This window comes from Cynocephalus volans, chromosome 11 (genome assembly GCF_027409185.1).
Source record: "Cynocephalus volans isolate mCynVol1 chromosome 11, mCynVol1.pri, whole genome shotgun sequence".
NCBI classification, from domain to species: Eukaryota; Metazoa; Chordata; class Mammalia; order Dermoptera; family Cynocephalidae; genus Cynocephalus; species Cynocephalus volans.
The window spans coordinates 67,511,409-67,533,447 of record NC_084470.1 but is presented as its reverse complement, the minus strand read 5'-3'; the positions used below and the strand labels follow the sequence as shown (position 1 = coordinate 67,533,447).

Below are 22,039 nucleotides of genomic sequence, written 5' to 3'. Positions count from 1 at the left end.
AACTAGGAGTGGGCCATGTCTCTTGACTGCTTTCCATGGCTGACCCCCAAGGGGCAAGCAGACTGAGCTGAGACTTCTCCCAAAGCAAAAAATTGCTTTGGAAGAATAACACTGACTATCATTTCCAAAATATGAGGAATGGGAAGGGTATCAGCAAGGTGCATGAGTCCTTCCAGGGTGGGCAAGACACTGGTCCTGGTTATTAAGGAGGCTTGAATGAGGAGGGCAACCTGCCCCTGGATGTGCCCTTAGCAGAATGATGCTGGCATCCAGGTCAGTTGTTTCCTGACCAGCAGGAGGCTGGACAATGGGAGGTCCTTAACTGTATTGAATGAAAAACTGGGTCACCTTCCTTAACAGGGGCCCAAGCCAGGAGGTGTGGCCTCAGTGATCTGTGGCTGAAGCTGCCCCACCAACAGGGCCCCAGGCTGACTGGTAAACTGGACGGGCGAGCTCATGCCTGAACTGGTTAAAGCATTATTTTTGCGAGTTACCTTCAATTACAAACCCAGAGGCTTCCCTCTAGTGGTTAGCTGTATGACTTTGAGCAAGATTCATCACCTCTCTGTGCCTCAGTTTCCTTTGCTGGAAAATGGGCACAGTGTTGTATTGAGAGCTTCATAAGGTGATGTGTGAAAAACCCTTAGAACAGTGCCTGGCACATAGTTATAAGATTCAGTCCTCCAGCCTGGCCTGATATACATTCCAATCCCCCAGTATTTTCTGGGAACTTCCTCTGGGCAAAGCAACAAGGTTCCCGAGGATGGAGAATACTCACTAGGGCTCAAATGGGAGATACAGACTTACACACCCAGGCAGCGCCATCACACTGATGTGTCTGTTACATCAGTCACTCCTGGTGTCACCTCTGCCCTGGACAAGAAGCCCAGACTGATGGCAAACCGAGTTCTAACCACTGTTTGTCCCTGAGCTGCTTCAACACCTGCCCAGGAGGGTTCATCCACAGAAGCCCTGAAGGCCCAACTCCACGCAGTAGGATCAAGAGCCCAGTTGTGACTCCTGGGGCTTTCCATTGTTATGTCAGAAGCGTCTGGAGCCTTTCAGGGAGGGCTGTGATGAATGCCCCCTTTCTTCTTTCAGAAGACAGTCATCAAAGACACACACCACAGGGCTCCGCGGGATGTGTTGTGGGGGGCAGCTGGCTAGCAGTAACCAACAGCCTTGTTATAAGCACATAGGGAAAAAGAGGGTCACCAGGGTCTTCCTAGCACAGTGGGGCCAGAATTGCAGGGCGTAGGAGAACCTTGAGAACCCACTTTATAGGCTGGTCAAAAATGATTCTTTCCCATTCTCTACTCGCGACTTCTAGTCAATGCTCTCTGGTGACAGCGGAGAAGGTGGGAGCCATGTCTCACTGCAGAAACTGCCCTTTGTCCTTCTGGGCTGGGATGGACATTAGTCACTCTGCCTGAATGACCCCTTCCCCCTCTTCTTCACTGATCCTGAGGAATCCATCTCTCACTACCCAGACTCGCCAAGACCGACCCCCTCTCCCATAAGCTCAGAATTTGTGGCGAATGTAGGCAATTGGAACAACTCTTTTCTATCTCGTGACTTTTTTCATCTGTATTCTATTTTTCTCTGGCTTTGATTTACTATTTCTTTTCTAGCTTCTTGAGACAGAAGCTTAATTTATTGATTTTCAGCCTTTCTGCTTTTCTAATAGATGTACTTAAGCCTATAAATTTCCCTCTGAGCTCTGCTTTAGCTACATCCCACAAGTTTGATGTCACATTTCCCTCTTGTTTTTAAGATCAATGTCCCTCTGATAAATTAAAATATTTAGACCAAGTCCTGAGTTCCAATTTAAACTATAAGGTTGATCTCACTTTATTTCCAGAACTACTTGGTTGTAGACTCTTTGTAAAAAGATTCGAGAGAGTGAAGGTGCTGGGAAGTTTAGGACTCCTAAATGTGGCAGAAGAGAGTCAAAAGGAATAATTTGATGACTCTTGTCTTTTGTTTTTATATACATTTTCAATTGAATAAAAATTGCAAATATGATTTCTTAAGATGAAACTAATAAATCATCCAAGCAAAGACTTCCAATACCTGTAGGATAAACCTTACTTTAAAAACCATATTTTAGGGCCGGCCCCAAGGCTCACTCGGGTGAGTGTGGTACTGTTAGTGCTGAGGCCGAAGGTTCGGGTCCTATATAGGGATGGCCGGTGTGCTCACTGGCTGAGCGTGGTGCAGACCACACCAAGCTGAGGGTTGCGATCCTCTTACCGGTCAAAAAAAAAAAAACCCCAAAAAACCATATTTTAAAGTTAACAGAAAATCTCCCAACATTCCACTTAATTAGGAGTTCAGAAATAGAAACCACCTGCATGTTGCTGATCTAGTCATATTAAATTTATTTCATGTCATTGTGGTCACTTTTACAGCTGTTTATTTATTTTCAATCACGTTACTGTTCACAGAATTCACAGAATTCATTAACAAACTAGTATTTTACATCCAAGGGTTTTCAGTAGCACAGCAAAATAGAAAAGAGGCCCACGAGTTGCTTGTGTGTGGAACCCAGGTCTGATTATTTAGACAGGAGTCTGGAACATTATTGCTTTATTAGTCCTATTTTTAAAGATAATAAATTATTCCTAGGAAACCCACCTTGCCAAGTGTTCTTCATTCAGCGACTGTTCTGGGTTCACTCATGACACACCTGACTTATGGGTGCTGAAGGACACCCACCTGTGTTCTGTGCTGCTCCAGCAGCTCTGAGGGCTGGCCGAGAGGTGGAACAATGCCCCTGCTTGCATGTAAACATTTTCAACAGCTTACCGTCTTCCTCCCAGGTCCTGCAGCTGACAGGCTGCATTCACATATGGGTCTCTATGTAAAACTTGAATTAGACCTAAACAGGAGGGTTCAGGGAATGGGACTAATGCTCCTATAAAAGCCACTGACCATGCACGGGAATATATCTGAAGCAACAAAAATATCTCAAGCCTCAGTCTCTGAGGAATGTCTTAAAGAAAATGTCCTCAATGATTATGGTCCATTGTGGTCGCTTTGCACAAGCTTGTCAGCGACATGAGGTTGAAGACTTCTTGGTAGATTTCATGGCTGGGTTTTTTATTTTGTTCCACATGAGTTCAATTTGTGAAAAAGATCTTGGAGATTTCCTCGTGGTCTCCAAAGCTCTGTGGAACTGTGGATAATGGGAAGAGGGGACTGGCTTCCTCAGGGATGCTGGAGCTCCGACCACCTTTGGAGCAGGATCCCTGAGAGTGGTGGCCCCATCAGGTTTGGGGGATGGGGGCAGACACTATGTGCAGAATGCAAGTGCAGTCGGGGCCTCAGTCTAGCTTCTTGTTGTTGTCTGTGCTATGCACAGAAGCTAAGAAATCGACCATGAGCTTGGCTGTCTTCCTGGGTCTCTCCATTACCACTGAGTGCCCACAGTTTTCCAGAAGGTCCACCTGGCAGTCAGCAATTGACCTGGCCAGCATGTCTGCCCCAGACACATCGAGTACCTGCCAGGCAAGAGAGGGAACAAGATGATACACAAAGATCCAGATGCCTGGGTGTGCTCTGTGGACAGAACCTCCACCGAGGCCAGGCGGGGTGTGGTAGATGGGGGTCAATTTTAGGACTAAGTCACTTAGGTGTTATGGTTTGTGGCTCTCTGATAGAGGTGACCACATGCCTCCTGTTTGATTCTACAGCTTGGTGCCAGGAGGTGCGCTGTTGCCACCAATACTGAGGTGGAAACCACTCAGTCCGTGCCCATGAGGAGGCCACAGTCTGGTGGGGAAGCCAGGCAGGCTAAGAGACAAATGTAGCACAGTATGACAAGGGCTCTGCTGGGCGGGGGGATCCTGGGAACACAGACAGCATTGGGAGAGCAGGGGAGGAGTATTCATGGAAGAGGGAACAGCACAAGGGTGGGAGATAGTGGTGACCTTGGTGGCTAAGACACAGCACGTAGGCAGTGGTGGGGGGCACGGTGGCAAGGGGGGAGAAGAGGGGCCCCGCTACTCTTGCCATGTTGGGACAAGGGGAGCCATGGGCTCTGTTGAGGAGAGTGACTTGATCAGCCTGTAGTAGGGAGCCCAAGCTGTGGAAAGGGCACATGAGAACGATACAAGAGGTGAACACTAATTATCACAAGCTGCGGTGGGGGGTGGGAAGGGGGTATCTCCAGAGCTGTGTGACCCGGCCCTGACGCTTGTAGATAACAGGGAATGTTTTTGCAACGCGAAAGCCAGCACATTTCCAGGGCTGACAGTCTTCAAACAACTCATTTACTCTCATTTCCATCTGGGTTCCCCGCCGTTGTGCCAACCCAGGTTCATCTCCCCCCAACACCCTCCCCTCGAGGTCGATTTGCATTCGCTCCTTTCTCTTAATCACCTTCACCTGCAACTCACCCTGGACAGGAGGGCCCCTCCTCTCCACCCTTAATGGCAAAAGCAAAAATCCCAACCAATACAAGCACCTTCTGCATTTGAGCTTTATTCTCAGCAACCCAGATCATTAAAACTAAGCTTTTCCGTCCACGTGGAAGTGGGGTGAGCAGAATGCCTCAGCCAAGGAATGGAGCAGTGCTGAGCACCCTGGACCAGGAAAAGGAGTGGTTAAGGGGAGCTCAGTGGTAGGGGAGAACCAGCCAAGGAGTCAGACACCTCTGCCTTGTCACTCACAGCTAAGGCGGCCATGGCAGCTGTCTGAGCAGGAATAAAGCTCAGCTACTACGGAAAAATACCCAGAGGAAATGCAGATGGAGCCAACAGGTGAAAAAAAGCATGAAAAAGTAGGATTTCCCAACTGAGTGTCTAGCCTGCAGAAAGATCAGAAACCACAACTCAGACAAAAAATACCCCCATGAGCCTCTAGCTTTGGCATTGCTATGCTGGTCAGCAGTACAAATCCGGCATTCCCCATGGTTGCCCAGAGGTATGTGAAATTGCTGAATGGGCCCTGATGAGACACGCATGCCTGTGGGAACCACATCAGGTATTTTTTGGACAAAATACTCAGGTAAATGGTCAAAAATTTATCCTCCATCCCATTTCACGCCAGGCCCAGGACTAGAGTGACGCAGGTGAGGCACTCACCTGGGACACAAAATTTTAAGTGGACACCAAAAACTCAGCAATCAAGATGAATAATATTTTAATGTAGTATTTTTTAAAATAAACATTCATGCTCAATGAACAATATATCAAAATTCTAGATACAGATGGTATCCAACCCCACATTTGCATGATACATCACTCTCATCTCACTCTAGTCCCAGCACTGCCATGCATTATGGTGGTAGGCAGACTATAAAGGTGCTGGAGGGCTGGGATCCTGTCTGTCTGGGTCTCTACTGTACCCCCCAGGCCTAATGCTTATACAGTGTCAGGCACATACTAGGTGCTCAATAAATACTTGTTAACTGACTTGAATGTGTAGGCAGTCAGTTGGTGGGTTTGTCTCTTTGGTAGCTTATTTGTTTATTCACTTCTTGCTTGCTTGCTCACTCACTGTGTACTCTGGGTCTCCTACATATCAGGCACTGTGCTGGCAGGATGAAGGGATGGAGTAACAAACCTTGTTTTTCTCCACAAGGTCCTCCCATTCTGGTGGACTGAACATAGGGGAGAGGTGCTTGAACTGATATGCATAAACTCTCTCAGAAAGGTCTGCCAGGTTCAGTTATGCAGGTTGTATACTGCCCAAATCCGGGAAGCATCATTCACATAGATTACAAGGCACACAGCAGCAGCTGGTCTACAGGGGTCCAAAGAAGAGGGAAGCTGAATTCAGCCTGGCAGGGGCGGATACTGAGACACCAAATGTTGATGACAAGCAGGAAAAGAACCAAAGATCTTTGGAAGCAAATGAAATAAAGGACCCACGAAGCTTCTGCTATTTGGCCTCTGCCCTGTGGGTGGTCCACAAAACACATAAAGGATCTGATCATATTTACAGCAGGCCCATAGAATGTTAGGCTCTTTTTCTGGAACAAAATCGACTTCAGAGTCCAGGAGGAAATTCTGGACTACAGACTGAGGCCAGCTATCAGAGGCAAAGGATGTGTGTAATACATTACTTATTTTTTGATAACTTAAGAAAGAGCATCTACATATGTATTATCTCATTTGAGCCTCACAATAACCCCACCAGTAGAAGAGAAACCCTCATTTTGGAGGGGCTGAGCGACTTGCTCAAGGTCACAGGCTGGTAAAGGGCAAAGGCAAGGCTGGAATGCACTTTCAGACTCCAAGGCCAGTGCTCTTGCTTCTGCACTGTCTACACAAGACAATGAGTTGTGGCCTCTCCCTGTTGATCTCTGAGAACCCTGAATCACCTCTGGAATTTTTAGAATGAAGAAAGGCCGTCATTGTTTTGGCTCTGATTTCTGATCAAATGAATCCCTGCTGGCTTGGCCTGGGCCCCATTTCTCTGACTCAGGCACACACAAGGTTTCTTTCAGTCTCTTGGTGGCTGCAGAAGGGAGGACATGAGACCCACTTCCTTCCCGCATCCACACTCCTGCACTGTACATCTTTGGCCACACCTGGCTGATCTGAGACACCGTTAGCCTTCCCTCCCCACAGACGCCAGGGGCACACGCCTGACTTCTCCTCTCCAGTCTGTCCTGCCTGGGCCATCCACACACTTGTGGGCCTTTGTGGCCACAGCCTAACTTCCTGCCTTTGCTTTCATCAGCACTGGCAGGGCTCCCAATGGTGGCTTTCACCCCACGTCCTTAGGGGAACTGTCTCAATGGGGAAAGCTTTTCTCTAGTTTCCTTTTCTCTAGTTAATATTCAATAGCACAAGACTCTTATACACCTTTTGACAGACACTGTCATTTTGTTTGCCTTGTGGACCTTAGAAAGGCTCCATTTCTCATTGCCTGCTCTTGCTTTAAACTTTACAAAGAACTTTCAATAAGATAAGATTTCTAAAAAACAGATGCAAACAAAAAAAGAGCTTCTTGGGTATAAATTAGTATCTCTTTGGAGGGCCTGTTATGGGTTGAATTGTGTCCCCCACAAAATCCACACACTGAAGCCCTAACCCCCAGCACCTCAAAATGTGACATTATTTCCAAATAGGGTCACTGCAGATATAATTAGTAAAGATGAGGTCCTACTGGAGTACAGTGGGCCCCTAATCCAATATGACTGACATCCTTATAAAAAGGAGAAACTTGGACATAGACAGACATGTCTATCTATAGAGAGAGAACACTACATGAAGATGAAGGCAGAGATCAGGGGTCGCATCTATAAGCCAAGGGATGCTAAAGATTGCCACAAACCACCAGAAGCTGGGGGGAGAGGCATGCAACAGATTCTCCTTCACAGCCTCAGAAGGGAGCAACTCTGCTGACCTAGAATGGTGAGACAATAAATTTCTGTGGTTTAAACCACCTAATGTGTGGTACATTGTAATGGCAGGACCATCTGAAAAAACCTATTAAAATTTTAAATGCACATGCCCTTTGACCCAGTGATATCACATCTAAAAATTTACCCTTCAGAGATGCTTACATGCTCCACAAGCAACATGCACAATGATGTTCACTAAGGTACCATTTAATAGAAAAAAACTGGAAGGAACCTAAGCGACCATCAGTAGGGCACTAATTAAATACGTTGTGGAAGAACTGTATAATAGAATACTATGTGGCTCTTAAAAAGAATGAAGTAAAAGATTGTTTCAGGCAAGAATCATCATGGAAGGTTAATTTGGGAGGAATATTGATGAAGAGCAGGATGACTGCATGGTGTTAAAGTGTCTCTCCCCAGACTGCTTATTAGTAACTCTACTAGGAAGAAACAGACAACACCCTGACCAGGCAATCAAAATTAAAATCACCAACAAAGGGCAGAAGGACGGGGTGCATCTGAGGACATGATGCATAATCACTCGTGAGATATTCTGGCCAGGGATATAGTACCTGGATTTCATCATGAGGAAACAGCAGACAAACTCATATTGAAGAGTATTTTATAAAATAACTGGCCTGTGATCTTCAGATGCCTCAACGTCATGAATGACAAAGGCAGACTGAGGGATCATTATCTACTAAAAGAGACTAAAGAGACATGTCATGTGATCTTGGGTTGGATCCTGGATCAGGGTGGCAGAAGGAGGTGGGGTAGGCTACACAGGACATTACTGAAACAAATGATAAATAGGAATATGGACTGTAGATTAGATAAAAGCTTCGCATCAAGGTTAAATTTTCAGAATGTGATAACGTGCTGTGGTTATGTTAGAGAATATTCTTGTTTGCAGTAAATATACCCTAAAGTACAGAGGGTAAAGAGTCATAATATAAGCAACCTACTCTAAATGGTCCAAAACGATATATTTCTAGGTAGATAAGAACAATAAAGGCAATGTGGTAAATGTTAAAAAATTACAAGTAAAATGTGACACACACATACCATGAGATAACACACAGCAGTGAAAAGGACCAAATTACTGATAAATGAAACAGTGTGATGAACCTCAAATACCTTATGTTTGACTGAAAGAAGCCAGATGCAAAAGACTATATATTATACACCAGTTGTAGGAAATTTCGAGAAATGGCAAAACTATAGAAACAGAAAACAAATTAGTGGTTGCATGGGCTGGGGTGGAAGTGGATGTTAGCTGCAAAGGGGCAGGTGGGAACTTTCTGAGGTGAAGAAGTATGCTATTACTAAGTTTGGTGATGGCACGCACCGGGTGAATTTTATCATATGTAAATTACACGTCAATAAAGGAGTTAAAAATTGATGAATTTAGGTAAAGGGTATACAGCAGTACTCTATACTCATAACTTTTCTGTAAGTCTGAAGTTACTTCAAAATAAAATATTTTTAAAAATAGAATGAGTAGGTCTGTATGGGCTGATATAAAATGATTCTCAAGATATATGTGTGTGTATATATATGTGTGTGTATATATATATAAAATGTAAGGTGCAAAACCGTATAAGCTTGAATACCTTATATATGGATATTGCATACATGTGAGTGTGTTTGTGTGCACCTGTACACATACACATATATACACACACACACTTAGAGTAGGAGTGGGCAAACAATGGCTCACTGCCTGTTTTTGTGAGTAAGGTTCCCTGGAACACTGCCATGCCCTTTGTTTACATACGAGTATCTGCTTTTGTGCTACAAGGTCAGAGTTGAGTAATCCTGGAATTGTGGACACAGATTGTAGACAAAAGAGCTGAAAATATTTACTATCTGGCTTTTTACAGAAAGTGTTTGCCAACCTCTGGCTTACAAAATTAAGAAATATAGACAAGATAGTAAGAGTTGCCTCAAGGAATTGGGATTTGGGATGTGAAAGAGACCAAGTTTTCATTATAACCCTTTTGGTTCTCTGAAGTTTTTTGTACGATGTGACTATATGGCTTTGATAAAAATAATTTTAATAAATTATTTTAAAATGCCTTTCATTTTAAAAGACCAAATGTTGTTACTCTCAACTCACAGAACTATGCTCCCTGTGAACATTGCCACCTGAGTCAGGTGTATCCCAGCCCTTCCAGAGAACAGAAATCCGCCAGGGAGGCTCCCTTTATGAATGACCACTGGCTGTTCCTCAAGGACTCTTTTCCTCAGAGGTCAGAGTAACTGGCACAGACAGCCGCAGGACCATGTTACATACCTGGTCTTGTTTCCCCCAGATGATCTGTGTCGGGACCTTGATCTTGTCCATGTTCTGATGGAGAGAGTACCTGGACTTCTCACTGACGATTTCCAAAAATACTTGTTAGAAAAGGAAAACACAGTGCGCGTGAGCCGAGTGGGCCATGGGCACCACTGCAGATCAAGGGACAGTCATCAAATCCAAGCCACACTTCCTCTCTTCAGAGGCCCCAAAACACTCAAAGTCTCAGAGATTTAAGAAATAAAAGCCACCCATCCATAAAGCTTCACTTGTGACAAGCTGTAAGCTCAAAGCAGGCCTACTTACGCTTTCGGTAGAAGTTGTTGTGAGGGATGCGGACGTCGACAAGGCCTTGCAGGATCTGAGGATAAATAACCCAAGTCAGAAAGCAACAGAAGACCTGCCTCCCCAGGCCTCTCACACTCTAGGGCAATGAAGGGGAAAAAAGTCCAGCAATTTATTGCATCATCAAGGTGTTTAGGGCCTGGTCCTCCAAATTCCCATAATGTAGTATACACAATGTCAGTGCGAGTTAAGTTCCTAAGAGATGCTTTTTTTTAAATTGGGAAGGAACTTGGATAATACTGAGAAGCTAGAGGTCCCCTAAACATGTAAAAGACACCTGAGATGGCCTGACAGACACTTGAGAAGCTTTCTGCTTAGTTAAGACACAATCAAGATGAACATAATATTGAGTAATTATTCAGCAATATTCAAATGCAGAACAAGGTCTATTAAAAAAAAATTGATGTTGGAAACACCGAGGTCGGGGGTTCAGATCCCTGTACCAGCCAGCAGCCAAAAAACAAAAAAACATAATTAAACCACTGGGGATGATGGGCCTGTTAAAAACAATGAGCAAATAAACTTTTGAGAACATTCTGGAAAGGGTTCCATAGTCCTTTGTTTATCATTTGACACTGTCTTTGCCTTCCCTGCTGAGGGCTGGTGAGCACTGCAGCAAATGCAGACAGGCCAGATCTCCTGGACCTGGGTTACTGACCCAAGGAGGTGGCTGTGGCCAGATGGAACACAGTCCACCTCTTCCTCCTGCCTCAGGATTCTTGGGGTAGAGTACAGGGTTCACATTTGCAGCCAGCACTCCTCTCATCTACCTGGAAACAGGTCTGAACCCATTAAATGCCCTCAGGATCCTGTGCACTGTGTGAAGTAGGGAAGACTCAGCCATGGTCCCTTTGGACTGAGCCAACCCTCTGGAGCATGACTAGAATCTGAACAGTTCTGGAGTGGAAGCCTGGAGGTGAGACCAATGACAATCTGTTGAACAACACCGTGCTCAGCATCGGACATTTTCTTTGTTCTGCCATCCATCTTGCCCCCATGCATCTATCCATCCTGTATCCATCCATCCTCCACCTCTGCCCATTCACTCACTTGATCCATCCATCCATCCTGCTTCCCTAAATCATATACGCACGGGTCTACCCACATATCCATCTATCCTGCATTCCCCAATCCATCCACCCTCCAACCCTGCATTATCCAGGCTCCTCCCATCCACCCAACCAACCATTTAGCCATCCATCCATCCTGCAGCGCTAAATCATCTGTGCACGCACATGCATCAGTTCATGCATCCATCTACCCATCTATCCATCCTCCATCTCTACATTATCCAGGCATCCTCTCTTCCATGGATTCATCCAATCTATACCCAGAATCTACTTCATGCAAGCACTGTGCTAAAGTCTGGGGATAGAAGAGTCAATTAAGATGAAGTCCCTAAGCTAACAAAGCTTGGAGAGGAAGACACGGACGAGCAGACAGACGATCACAACACAATGTGACATGGAGGGTTGAGGGCTCAGGTGCTCCTCCTCTCCCGAGAAGGAAAGGCTTTCCGAGCTGCCATTTATTTTCTCTCAGTATTTTCATATCCCTAACAACTCAAAACACAGAGTTTTCTAAAACACTGTTTGGACACTCTATTCTGGGAAGAGATCAGTGCTGGGAGGGGACAGTGCAACTTCACAACTACAAGAGAATTTCAGGGATAGAAAATACCACAGAATCTGATTCTGGGTGCCACACCTATTAACCGAGTTATATTCACAGCTTCTGAGTAGAGCCCATTCTCTCAAGTCCTAGAAGGACACACCCCACCCTGAGGTAGTGTGCAGTTCCTACAATAAAGGGAGATAACTTGGTGTTATGAAGCCTCAGCCATGGACTCTTCTGTCTTGGTTCTCCACACCCTTTCCCTAGATGACCTCGTTCAGACCCATGACCTTCAAAATCTGCTGATGGCTCCAATTGCATAGCTTCAGGCCAGACTTCCTTCAGCTCCACTAGTATATCCAGCTGCCTACTGGACATCTCCACTTGGAGACCTCACAGGCAACTTGAACTTAACACATCCAAATGGGAGCTCTTGACATATCCCCCAAACTTGCCCTTCCTCTCTTTCCCCTACTCAGAAAATGCTTCCAGTACTCAAGTCCTGGGAGTCACCTGTGACTCCACCTTCCCTCATTCCCCACTTCCGATTTGCCAACAAGTCCTATTCATTCTTCCTCCCAAAGCCTTTCCGAGCTCTCATCTCCAACGCTACCAGCCTGCTGTCATCTCTAAGCCATAACAGCCCCCAAATGGGTTTCTCTGCTTCTATTTGTGTTCCCTACAATCCTTCAGTGGTTCTCCTACTGCTCTTGACTCCTTCCCACATCCGATAAGGTCCTCCAAGATCTAGTCCTGCAGTTTTTACATTGGTTCTACGGGGCCCATGAGGTCACACTACTTTCATAATAACACTCAATGTTTCTTGCCTTTTTCACTTACATTCTCTCAAAAGCATACTGTTTTTCAGAGCCTATGTAACATGGAATAATGTCATCACTCTGATGGCTAATGAAATGAATGCTTGCACATTCTTGTATTTTTAAATTTCCTGAGTTACAATTTCTAATATGATAAATATTAACAAATGTAAGTTCCATAAATAAAAGCCCTTTGGATTCCTCAATAATATTTAGGAGTTGTTACAGGGGGTCCTGAGATTTTTTTTTTAACTGAGAATCTCTGATTTAGCCCCTGCCTCCCTTTCCAACCTCATCTCCACACACTTACTCCCTCAACCTCTAGGCTCGAGCTGCCCTGGCTGCCTTCCACTGTCTTGAACTTGTACATGTTTTTCCTCCTCTGCAACATGCCGTTTCCTCAAAGAGGCTTATCAAAGCTTCCCTTCCCTATTTTTGATCACCCACCATTTTCATTTCCTCTATAAAACTCATTACAATCTATAATTTTTTGTTTACTTGTTAATTTTCTGCCTCCCCCACTGGACTGTCTGCTCGGGGACTTCCCTGTGTTATTTATTCACCACTGTGCCCAACACAGTGCCTGACATGCCACAGGCACTGGATAGATACGTGTGGAATGAATAAATAATAGAAGAGGGTAAGACGGCGTCAATGAGTAGATGAAGGAGGGGATGTGTGAGGGAAGCTGGTACTTGTCACTGGAGTCTTAGGTGGAGGGCAGGTGTATTGCTGCTGAGACCACGTTACCTGCTGGGGTACCTTGAAGCGGACATAGGAGCAGAGCTGGAGCATTTCACTCATCTCTTCTGGGGTGGATGGGATCAAGGGAATCTTCTCCACTTTGGCTGAGCCCTGCAGTTCTTTAAGCCGCTGTACAAACTGATTATCAGTTGAGTACTGCAGGCCTGTGGATTCCAACCAAAAGAGCTTGACAATACATCTGTCTTCTTACCAACCCCCATTTTTATGTAGGGAACTTCCAATAGCAGCCCAGAGTTAATATATTCCAGGTTTCTTTCACTAGTAGATTTCTTTTTAATCGGCACTGCCATCTTTGCTCAAAGTCAAAACCATACTCCAAGAAACACTGAAAAAAATCCTTTGAGATATTTTAGGAACTGGTTCCTTACACAGAATGCTCCTCTATGCTCTTCCATGGACCAGGAGCATCAAGATCCCACAAAAAATGCAGAAGCTCAGCTCCTTCTTAAATCTCTTGAGTCAGACTCTGCATTTTCATAAGTTGCCAGGGGGCCCATATGCATGACAGAGTTTAAGAAGCTGTAGTCAAGATGATAACTCATCTAAGCACATCTGTATGGTTGATAGGAAACATGAGGAAATACATAAAGGAAAGAAAACACAGGGCTGGAGTGTCTGACTACTCTCCCTTGGCCTGGACCTCTCATTTGAGGTCAATACACAAAACAAGGAGAGAGGGTAAGTATTCTCCTGAGCTGTCCCCTGCACTGGGGAGCAACACTGTGGCCCTTTACACAGTCCCTCTTCCTCCAGGACAGCATCAGGTGAATGCTGAGACTAATTCTCTTTGAGATTGCCCATTATTTCCTATCGCCCTGGAGCATAACCCGAGAGTCCGTGGAAGCTGGTGTTATACAGGAGGGCAAAACTCATTTTCACTTCCAACACTGAGCAAATTTCTAGGTGTTTAACTTAGCCAAAGAGCTAGATTTTTAAAAAGAAAGGCAGGAACATCAACACTGTCAGTCATGCTGCAGAAATCCATACTTTATAAATCTATACCCAGCAGCCCCTTTGAATCTAACATGGATATTGTGTGTTGCTTTCATGATGCCATGGAGCAAATTACATTATCTATTTCTTCTCTCTTTAAAAATAATCCCAGACTAAATGTCACGTGTATCCTGGAACACAAAAATGATATTAGTGGAAAAACTAAATGAAATTCAAATAAAGGCTGGAGTGTAGATAATAGTAATGTACCAACGTTAGTTTCTTAGTTGTGACCAATTTACTGTAGTAATATGAGCTTTTAACAGGGGAAACTGGGTAAAGGTATATGGGACTCTCTGTACCTGTTTGCAACTTTTCTATAAATTTAAAATTCAAAATCCTAGGTAGGATATAATCTTGAGTTTGTTTCTACTTTTTCATTTTCACATACAAACTTAATTTTAACTTTCCAATTAAAATTCAGATGTGAAATTCTTCTCTGAGCAAATGAACATTACACTTAAAACAGCCAGTTAGATCTGACTTTCCATAACCTTCCATAGATGCTGTTCCTTCAATTATCAAACTTTATTATTAAAACACTGAATGATTTCAGACATGGCGCTTGGAAAAAGAAGGGAAAATCTTTTGTCTTTGGCTCATCTTCAATTTCCATGTCCCTATAAGATCTGAAAACTATTAACATTCAAAGTGGCAGAAGAATTTTAAAGGTCAATTAAATTTCAGTTTCAGTAAAAGGCATAAGTATTCAAATCATGGCTGGGTTCTGAGGTCAGCAGCCTACAATTGTTCCTATCCTACCTCTGGCACTAATGTAATTTCTTTGTGTCTCAATGTTCCCATCTATAAAATGGGCATAATATCTTGATCTGGATGGTAATTACATATGTAAAAAGTCATTGAGATATACTCTTAAAATGGGGACAATTTACTATGTGTGAATACCCCAATAAAATGTCAAAGAGAGAGAGAGAAGGAGAAAGGAAGTAAGAATTTATCTATCACATATTAAATCCAAGTTTGAAGACTTATGGACAAAAAATGAATTAAAAAATACAACTTCAGATAGTAATTTCTGGAGATGTTACATCTCACGTTGACATATATATAAGTACATCTCAAAAAGATGATCCTAAAAAAATAGTCATGGCAGATACTAGCCATTTGTTTCTTCAGAGATTCAGACCCCGCTGTGCTCAAGTCACTCACAGGGATGTTTTAGCCTCATAACTCACCAGCAGGGCACACGAGACATAGGCTGGAGACATCTGAGGGGTAGTAAGCAGCATACACCCCAGCCACGTTGCCACCCATGGAGGTGCCTACCAGGTGGAAGGGTTTTTTGTTCAGCTTGAGGCATTCTACAAACTAGGAAGAGAAATGAGAAAGAAGCTTGATTACACAGCTGTACATAAGGACAATGATGATTACAGAGTAGAAGCCCTCGTACTTCCTACGAACAAGTGAAAACGGCTATTGATGGAAGACAGTTTTGGCCTGAAACTCCACTGGATACGTTATCAAGACGAGCCCTGTGGCATGCATGTACTTCTCTTTACCTGGCACAAGTGATTGAGGTGTCATTTATATGTATAAAACCAACAAGGTTTTCCCTAATTCAAGAGTCATCAAACTTTCCTATAAAGGTCCAGAGAGTAAGTATTTTCTGCTCTGTGGGCCAAATGATCTCTGTTACAACTCCACTGTTGTATCACTAAAGCAGCCAAAGACAATATGTAAATGAATGAGCATGGCTGTGTTTCAAAACTTAGTTTACAAAAACGGGTGGCAGGCCAAAAATAGCCCATAGGTTTGATGACTCCTGCCCTAATTAAAAAATTTTAGTTTTTGGTGACTGGCCAGAACAGGGATCGAACTCTGAACCTTGGTGTTATCAGCACCATGCTCTCACCAACTGAGCTAACAAGCCAGCCCCCTGCCCTAATTTAAAGCCCTTCCCATCCATCCAATCATCCATTCATATAGCTATCTACCATCCATCTATTCAATCATCCAGCCATCCAATCAGCCATCCAACCAACCATCTAATTGGATCAATCCATCCATCTAAAAATTATTTACTGGATATCTACTATGTACAAGGAATGATGGTCAGCTGCCGAGGGAGGATACAGCAAAGAGTCAAAGAGACAAGGTTCCTGACCTCATTAGAATACACAGTATAATGGAGTAGGCTAACATCAAATGAACATCCTCATCTGGGGAAAATATCTAATGTCAATCTGAAACTTAGAGGCTACCAAATTCTGAAATGGTTTGTGAGCCCCCATGACCTTAAAAGCACAGCTGGATGGGGCTAGAAATAGAAGCTAAAACAGGACAAAATGCAAAGAGCACTCTCTCCATTCTCCACAACCAGGCAGAGGGGCTCTTGCTGTCATCATGCAGCTGGTAAGCAGAAAAATAGATCCCCAGAGAGGTAAATGGTCTGAGGAATTCTAAACTCCATTTCAAAGAGCTGAGAAAATGCCCAGATTGTATTTCTTCAGAACCAACTACAGTAACTTAGAAGAGAACAGTCTGTAATAAGCCCTGGCCCTCCATAGCTGGAATGGACAGAATGTACTGGAGGCTGGCCACGAGTTGTCATGCAACTCTCTTGCCTGCTCTCCAAACTTGGGCATAGAGCCAGTCTGGGCAATCTTTGGTGGGGCCTCTTGCTTACCTGGTGTATCCTTTTGACTTGCCCATCTATGGACAGGTCATCCAGGGAGGAGCGAGTGGTGCCCTCATGTCCTGGCATGTCCACGCAGACCAAGTGCAGGTTTTTTGGAAGGAACTGAGGACACAGAGACCCAGAGAGTCAGTATGTGGTATGCAGAACGTGTCTGCCCACTTTTCTGAGGAGGCTGTCCCCACTTACCAAGTGACCTGAACAACCATTCCTGGGGATGTATGGCTCTGGGCCACCCAGTGTTTTCTCCTACTGACATGAATAAACACAGCCAGTAGCCTCATAAAGAGCAGAGGTCCCCAAAGACTAATAGACAGATGGGACTCAGAGGATGACTGGAAAGGGGGGACAAAAATCTCTCTTGCTCTTTCTTGACACCAGTTGGCAGGAACTACCTCTGTCTCCTTTCTCTCACCCCCCCCACCACACTTAATCCAGCCATGCACCTGCCAACTTGGAACTAGCGGGGATTGTTCTGACCTCCCAGAACCCTGGCCAGCTCCAGAGCCACTAGGAACAACGCTTTCCCCAAGAACCATGTCAGATTTCCCTGATTCTGGTTTCAACTTTTTTTTCCATTAAGGTTTAATTCCTGAGATGAAACACCTTCTTCCATTTAGATATGTACCACTTTTAACTAGGAAACTGAAAAACATCGATTGTCAACTAAACAAATATCCAGTTATAGGAAAGATGCTTATCTGAGGTGGGGACAGGAAGTGAAAAGTTCCTGTACAGTATTAAGGCATGAAGATGACTGTCCTCATAAAAGAACTGGGAAATAAGAACACAAGTAACTAGAGGATGGGTGAGCCTTTTCCTCCTGGTGTATGTAATACTTGGGATCCCTCTGGTATGGTCCTGCTTGAGGTGGGAGCCTGGGATGTGCTTTCCCCACAAGACTTCTGCAGCCCCAACCTTTACCAGCTGGCCACTCCCACCGACTACACTAACTTGCCACACTCAAGTAAACCAAGACTAAAAATGACTTGGAAAACTATTCCAGAAAGCTGCCAGATCAAGATTACTTCTCTAAATAGCCGAGGACAAGAAAAAGAAAAAGCAAAAGTAGAAGGTAGGGGGAGGGGGGTGGAAGGAGTAGAGGGAAGGGAAGGAGAGAAAGAAACTGGAGTATAAAACAATGATTTTTTTAAAAAGCCCAATTTTGATCATCATGACAGTTCTAAGATAAAGCTGTGTCAGAAATCTCCCCTAAGTAATACTCATAAGGTGAAAAGACTTCTAAGGCACAGATGTTATACATAATATTCAACTCAATACATTTTGTCTGACAAAAGAATTTGAATAATATATTGCATTAGTTTTAAGATGACTTAAACCACAGTTCTGGGTTCCTTTTGCTTTCTGCCATTGCTGATGGCATCATGTCCACGTGGAAACCCTTTCCTTCTAAGAGAGAAGAATCTAGAACTGCACCTTGACCACACTGAGCCACATATCTTTGTGCGCAGAGAATCCGTGGAGCATGAGGATAGAGGGTTTGTGCCCAGGCCTGCCCCGGAAGGAATAGCAGAACTGATAGTCTTCATGGTGAATATAGCGGACCTGCATGCCCAACGTCCTCCGCCAGTACCTAGGGAGAAAAATAAAGGCAGGACAGGATCAGCAAGCTCCACATAAGTGGCTTCAGGAGGGGCCCAGTTCCTCTGTGTAAGTCTTACTTACAACACTTCTCCCAGCTCTTGTCTCGCATGAGTCTCCGGAGTCACCCAGAGCTCCACCCACAAGGAGCACTAAGTCAAATCATTCCAGAAAGCACCTTATATGAACAATTTTGGTATATATTTTACTAATCACTCTAACTAGGAAGGGAAAAGGGATGTTTTAAGAAGCATCTCGCACAACATAATCTTTTGTTAATATATAGTTCTAGAGACTTTGAGAGTAGTAACTTCTTTCTTGAGAACCATCTGCACCAGTCCTCTGGATTTATTCCTCACAACAACATATGGCAGCTGGTTGCAATCTCAGCTTCTGTTGGCTACATAAGACTTAGCAGTACTGGAGTTTGGCTCAAAATCAATTTCAATATGAAACTAACATCTAAACAAATTGAACTCGCTACATAAAGAATCTCTCCAAGATAAAAAAATAATTCAATCAGAGATTCACTTTGTGATTTCCTTTACACTAAAGAAGTAGCCAAGTCTTGTAAAAGCACGTAACCTAAGCTGACCAGTCTTAACTATTTGGGTAAAGTAAGGGCAGAGGGAGATATGGATGTATATGTATATGTATATGTATATACACACACAGATATATACATACATAGAGACATATATAGACATATACATATTTACTTGTATCTGCATACAAAAAGCATGACAGCACACACAAGATACTATACTATTAAGATGAGTATCTGGAGTGGAGGTAGGGAATGAGACAAGAAGTAGGTAGACAGGGAACAGAGACAGGAGGGAAACTTTTACTGTGTTCCTTTTGCTACTTTTTCAGTGACTACATTGCCTATTCAAAACATTAAAAACATAATAAGGGCCGACACCATGGCGCACTCGGGAGAGTGCGGCGCTGGGAGTGCAGCGGCGCTCCCGCCGCGGATTCGGATCCTATATAAGGATGGTCGGTGCACTCACTGGCTGAGCGCAGCGCGGCCGGTCACAAAAAAAGACAAAAAAATAAAAAATAAAAAATAAAAATAAAAATAAAAATAAAAATATAATAAATTGGCTAGCTTAAATGCTCGTCTTACGACAAAGCAAATACATTAGAAAATTCTAAATCATGGCATCATAACCTGAGTTTGTTTGTTCATTCACTCATATTCCAGCTTATTCATTTACTGACTATATGACCTCGAACCTCAATTTCCTCACCTATAATATAGGGAAAGGTTGCATTCCACTGAAGATATCACAAACACTAAAAGAGATAATCCATGTACAAAGTTTTGTTTAATGCCCAGCACATGGTAAGTATTCAATAAACAGTAGTTATTAGTATTTTATAAAAATGATTCTGTCCTTCCAAATACATCATTTGCCAAAATTCAAGGGAAAAATTGGGGGAAATATTTGCAACAAATATGATAGCACAGATTGATGTCACAACAAAATATACCCTTTGTATGAATTTCTACATTAGAAAAGTATTTTTTAAAAACCAGTCATAATGTTCAACCATTCTAGAAAGCAATCTGCATTAAGCATCAGGAATCTTTAAAAACCTCATGCCCTTTGACTCAGTTATTATACTTTCATAAAATATCTGTCCTAAGGAAATAAGCAGAAACCTTGCAAAAAAACACTTTTAAAGATGTCCAAGACAGTGTTATCTAAATTAAAAAAGAAAAAAAAAATTGGGCTGGCCCGTGGCTCACTCGGGAGAGTGTGGTGCTGATAACACCAAGGCCATGGGTTCGGATCCTATATAGGGATGGCCGGTTGGCTCACTGGCTGAGTGTAGTGCTGACAACACCAAGCCAAGGGTTGAGATCCCCTTACCAGTCATCTTTTTAAAAAAATAAAAATAAATTTAGAAAAATCAGTACTAACCTTAGTGTCTAAAAATAGAAAATGTATAATACGTGGGTACTTCACAGATTCATAGAAAAATAGAATTAAAAGATAACACCAATTTTTCCCTGGACTTCATGAAGTACCCTCGTATAAATTACAACAGCGCTAGACAATGTACTATTTTGCTGTTATTAAAAATGGTGTTTTCAAAGAATATTCAATAACTGAAAAAATGTTTATGACATGATGTCAAGTGAAAAAGCAGAACCCAATATTTTTATACCATTGATTCCAATCCTATTTAAAAAATTTTAAACATACACAGATGAGGCAGGGGAAGAGGCATGAGAACAAACCAGGCATTGAAGAAAATGATGGAGAGTTAAGGGTAAAGTGTATTTTCTGTGTTACCTTTCTGTAATTATCCAGTTCCCTACAATTCTGACAAAAAGTATAGTATGAGATCAAGGAAGAGCTGGAAGAACTTTGTCAAAAGGTGAGACTTGGGGCCGGCCCCGTGGCGCACTCAGGAGAGTGCGGCGCTTGGGAGCTCAGCGGCACTCCCGCCACGGGTTCAGATCCTATATAGGAATGGCCGGTGCACTCACTGGCTGAGCGCGGTGCGGATGACACCAAGCCGAGGGTTGCGATCCCCTTACCGGTCACAAAAAGACAAAAAAAAAAAAAAAAAAGTGAGACTTGAGCAGGCTACTGATACTCAACAGGTATCAGTTGGAGACATGGAAAAGGGGAGCTATATTAGTCCGTTTTTGTGTTGCTATAACAGAATATGTGAAACTGGGTAATTTATGAAGAACAGAGGTTTATTTGGCTCACGATTCTGGGACAGCTGTGTCTGGTGCGGGCCTCAGGCTGCTTCTACTCATGGGGGAGAAGTGGCAGGCAGCTGGTGGGTACAAGCAGATCACATGGTGAGAGGAAGCAAGAGAGAGAGAGAGGAGGTGCCAGGGTCTTTTAAACAACCAGCTCTCACAGGAACTAATACAGCGAGAACTCACTCATTAATCTCCCCTCCCCCAGGGAGAGCATTAATCCATTCATGAGGGATCCGCCCCCACAACTCAATCGGTTCCTAACACTGCCACATTGGGATCAAATTTCCACCTGAGTTCTGGGAGGACAAAACATCCAAACACCATCAGGAGCCATGGGGTAGAAACAGCAGAGGCTAGAGCATGGGGTCCCCAAGTACAACTTGAACCCACAGGGAAGGGAGATGGGGCTAGAAAGACAGCCAGAGAGCTACTCACGACCAGGTGTATCTCTTTGGTTCTACTCAATATTTTTCATTTAATTGGTACACCTACTGGAAAACTTTACCTAGGCTCCAGAAACAAGGAGCTGGAGAACTAATATTTTCAATAATTTCAAATAGTCTTCTCAATGAAAGAGTGGGAGAAGACTTTAGGCTACCAGGCCAGCTAAATATCTATGAAAGACCAATGGCCCAGATGGGGCAAAAAAACCCAACTTCTTTGGTTCAATGATAAGAGAGAGTAAGTGACCTCTAAACCATAAAGGCAGAGATTAGAAATAGCTGCAAATACATAGAACAGAAACAAAGAGTAGAATTAATTAGTAATGAACGAATATGTCAGGAGCAAGATCTTTTACAGACAACCTCAGTACAAGAGCCAAATTGCTCCTGTTTCAGGGACAGAAGTCACTGAA

At 43.6% G+C, this 22,039-nt stretch overlaps 1 protein-coding gene across 3 annotated transcripts in view; it reads right to left on the bottom strand.

Moving 5' to 3' along the window:
* Positions 1-2,379: 2,379 nt before the first annotated feature.
* ABHD6 (abhydrolase domain containing 6, acylglycerol lipase) overlaps positions 2,380-22,039 on the bottom strand; it is a 43,718-nt gene continuing 24,058 nt past the window's right edge. For all 3 annotated transcript variants that reach the window (XM_063114866.1, XM_063114864.1, XM_063114865.1), the window contains 7 exons: positions 18,285-18,441; positions 16,839-16,952; positions 15,388-15,520; positions 13,184-13,341; positions 9,963-10,017; positions 9,654-9,754; positions 2,380-3,503 (listed from right to left, as the gene is read on the bottom strand). In XM_063114866.1, coding sequence (XP_062970936.1) covers positions 3,327-3,503; positions 9,654-9,754; positions 9,963-10,017; positions 13,184-13,341; positions 15,388-15,520; positions 16,839-16,952; positions 18,285-18,441 — 895 coding nt within the window. In that variant the 3' untranslated portion in view covers positions 2,380-3,326. The remainder of the gene's footprint in view (positions 3,504-9,653; positions 9,755-9,962; positions 10,018-13,183; positions 13,342-15,387; positions 15,521-16,838; positions 16,953-18,284; positions 18,442-22,039) is intronic.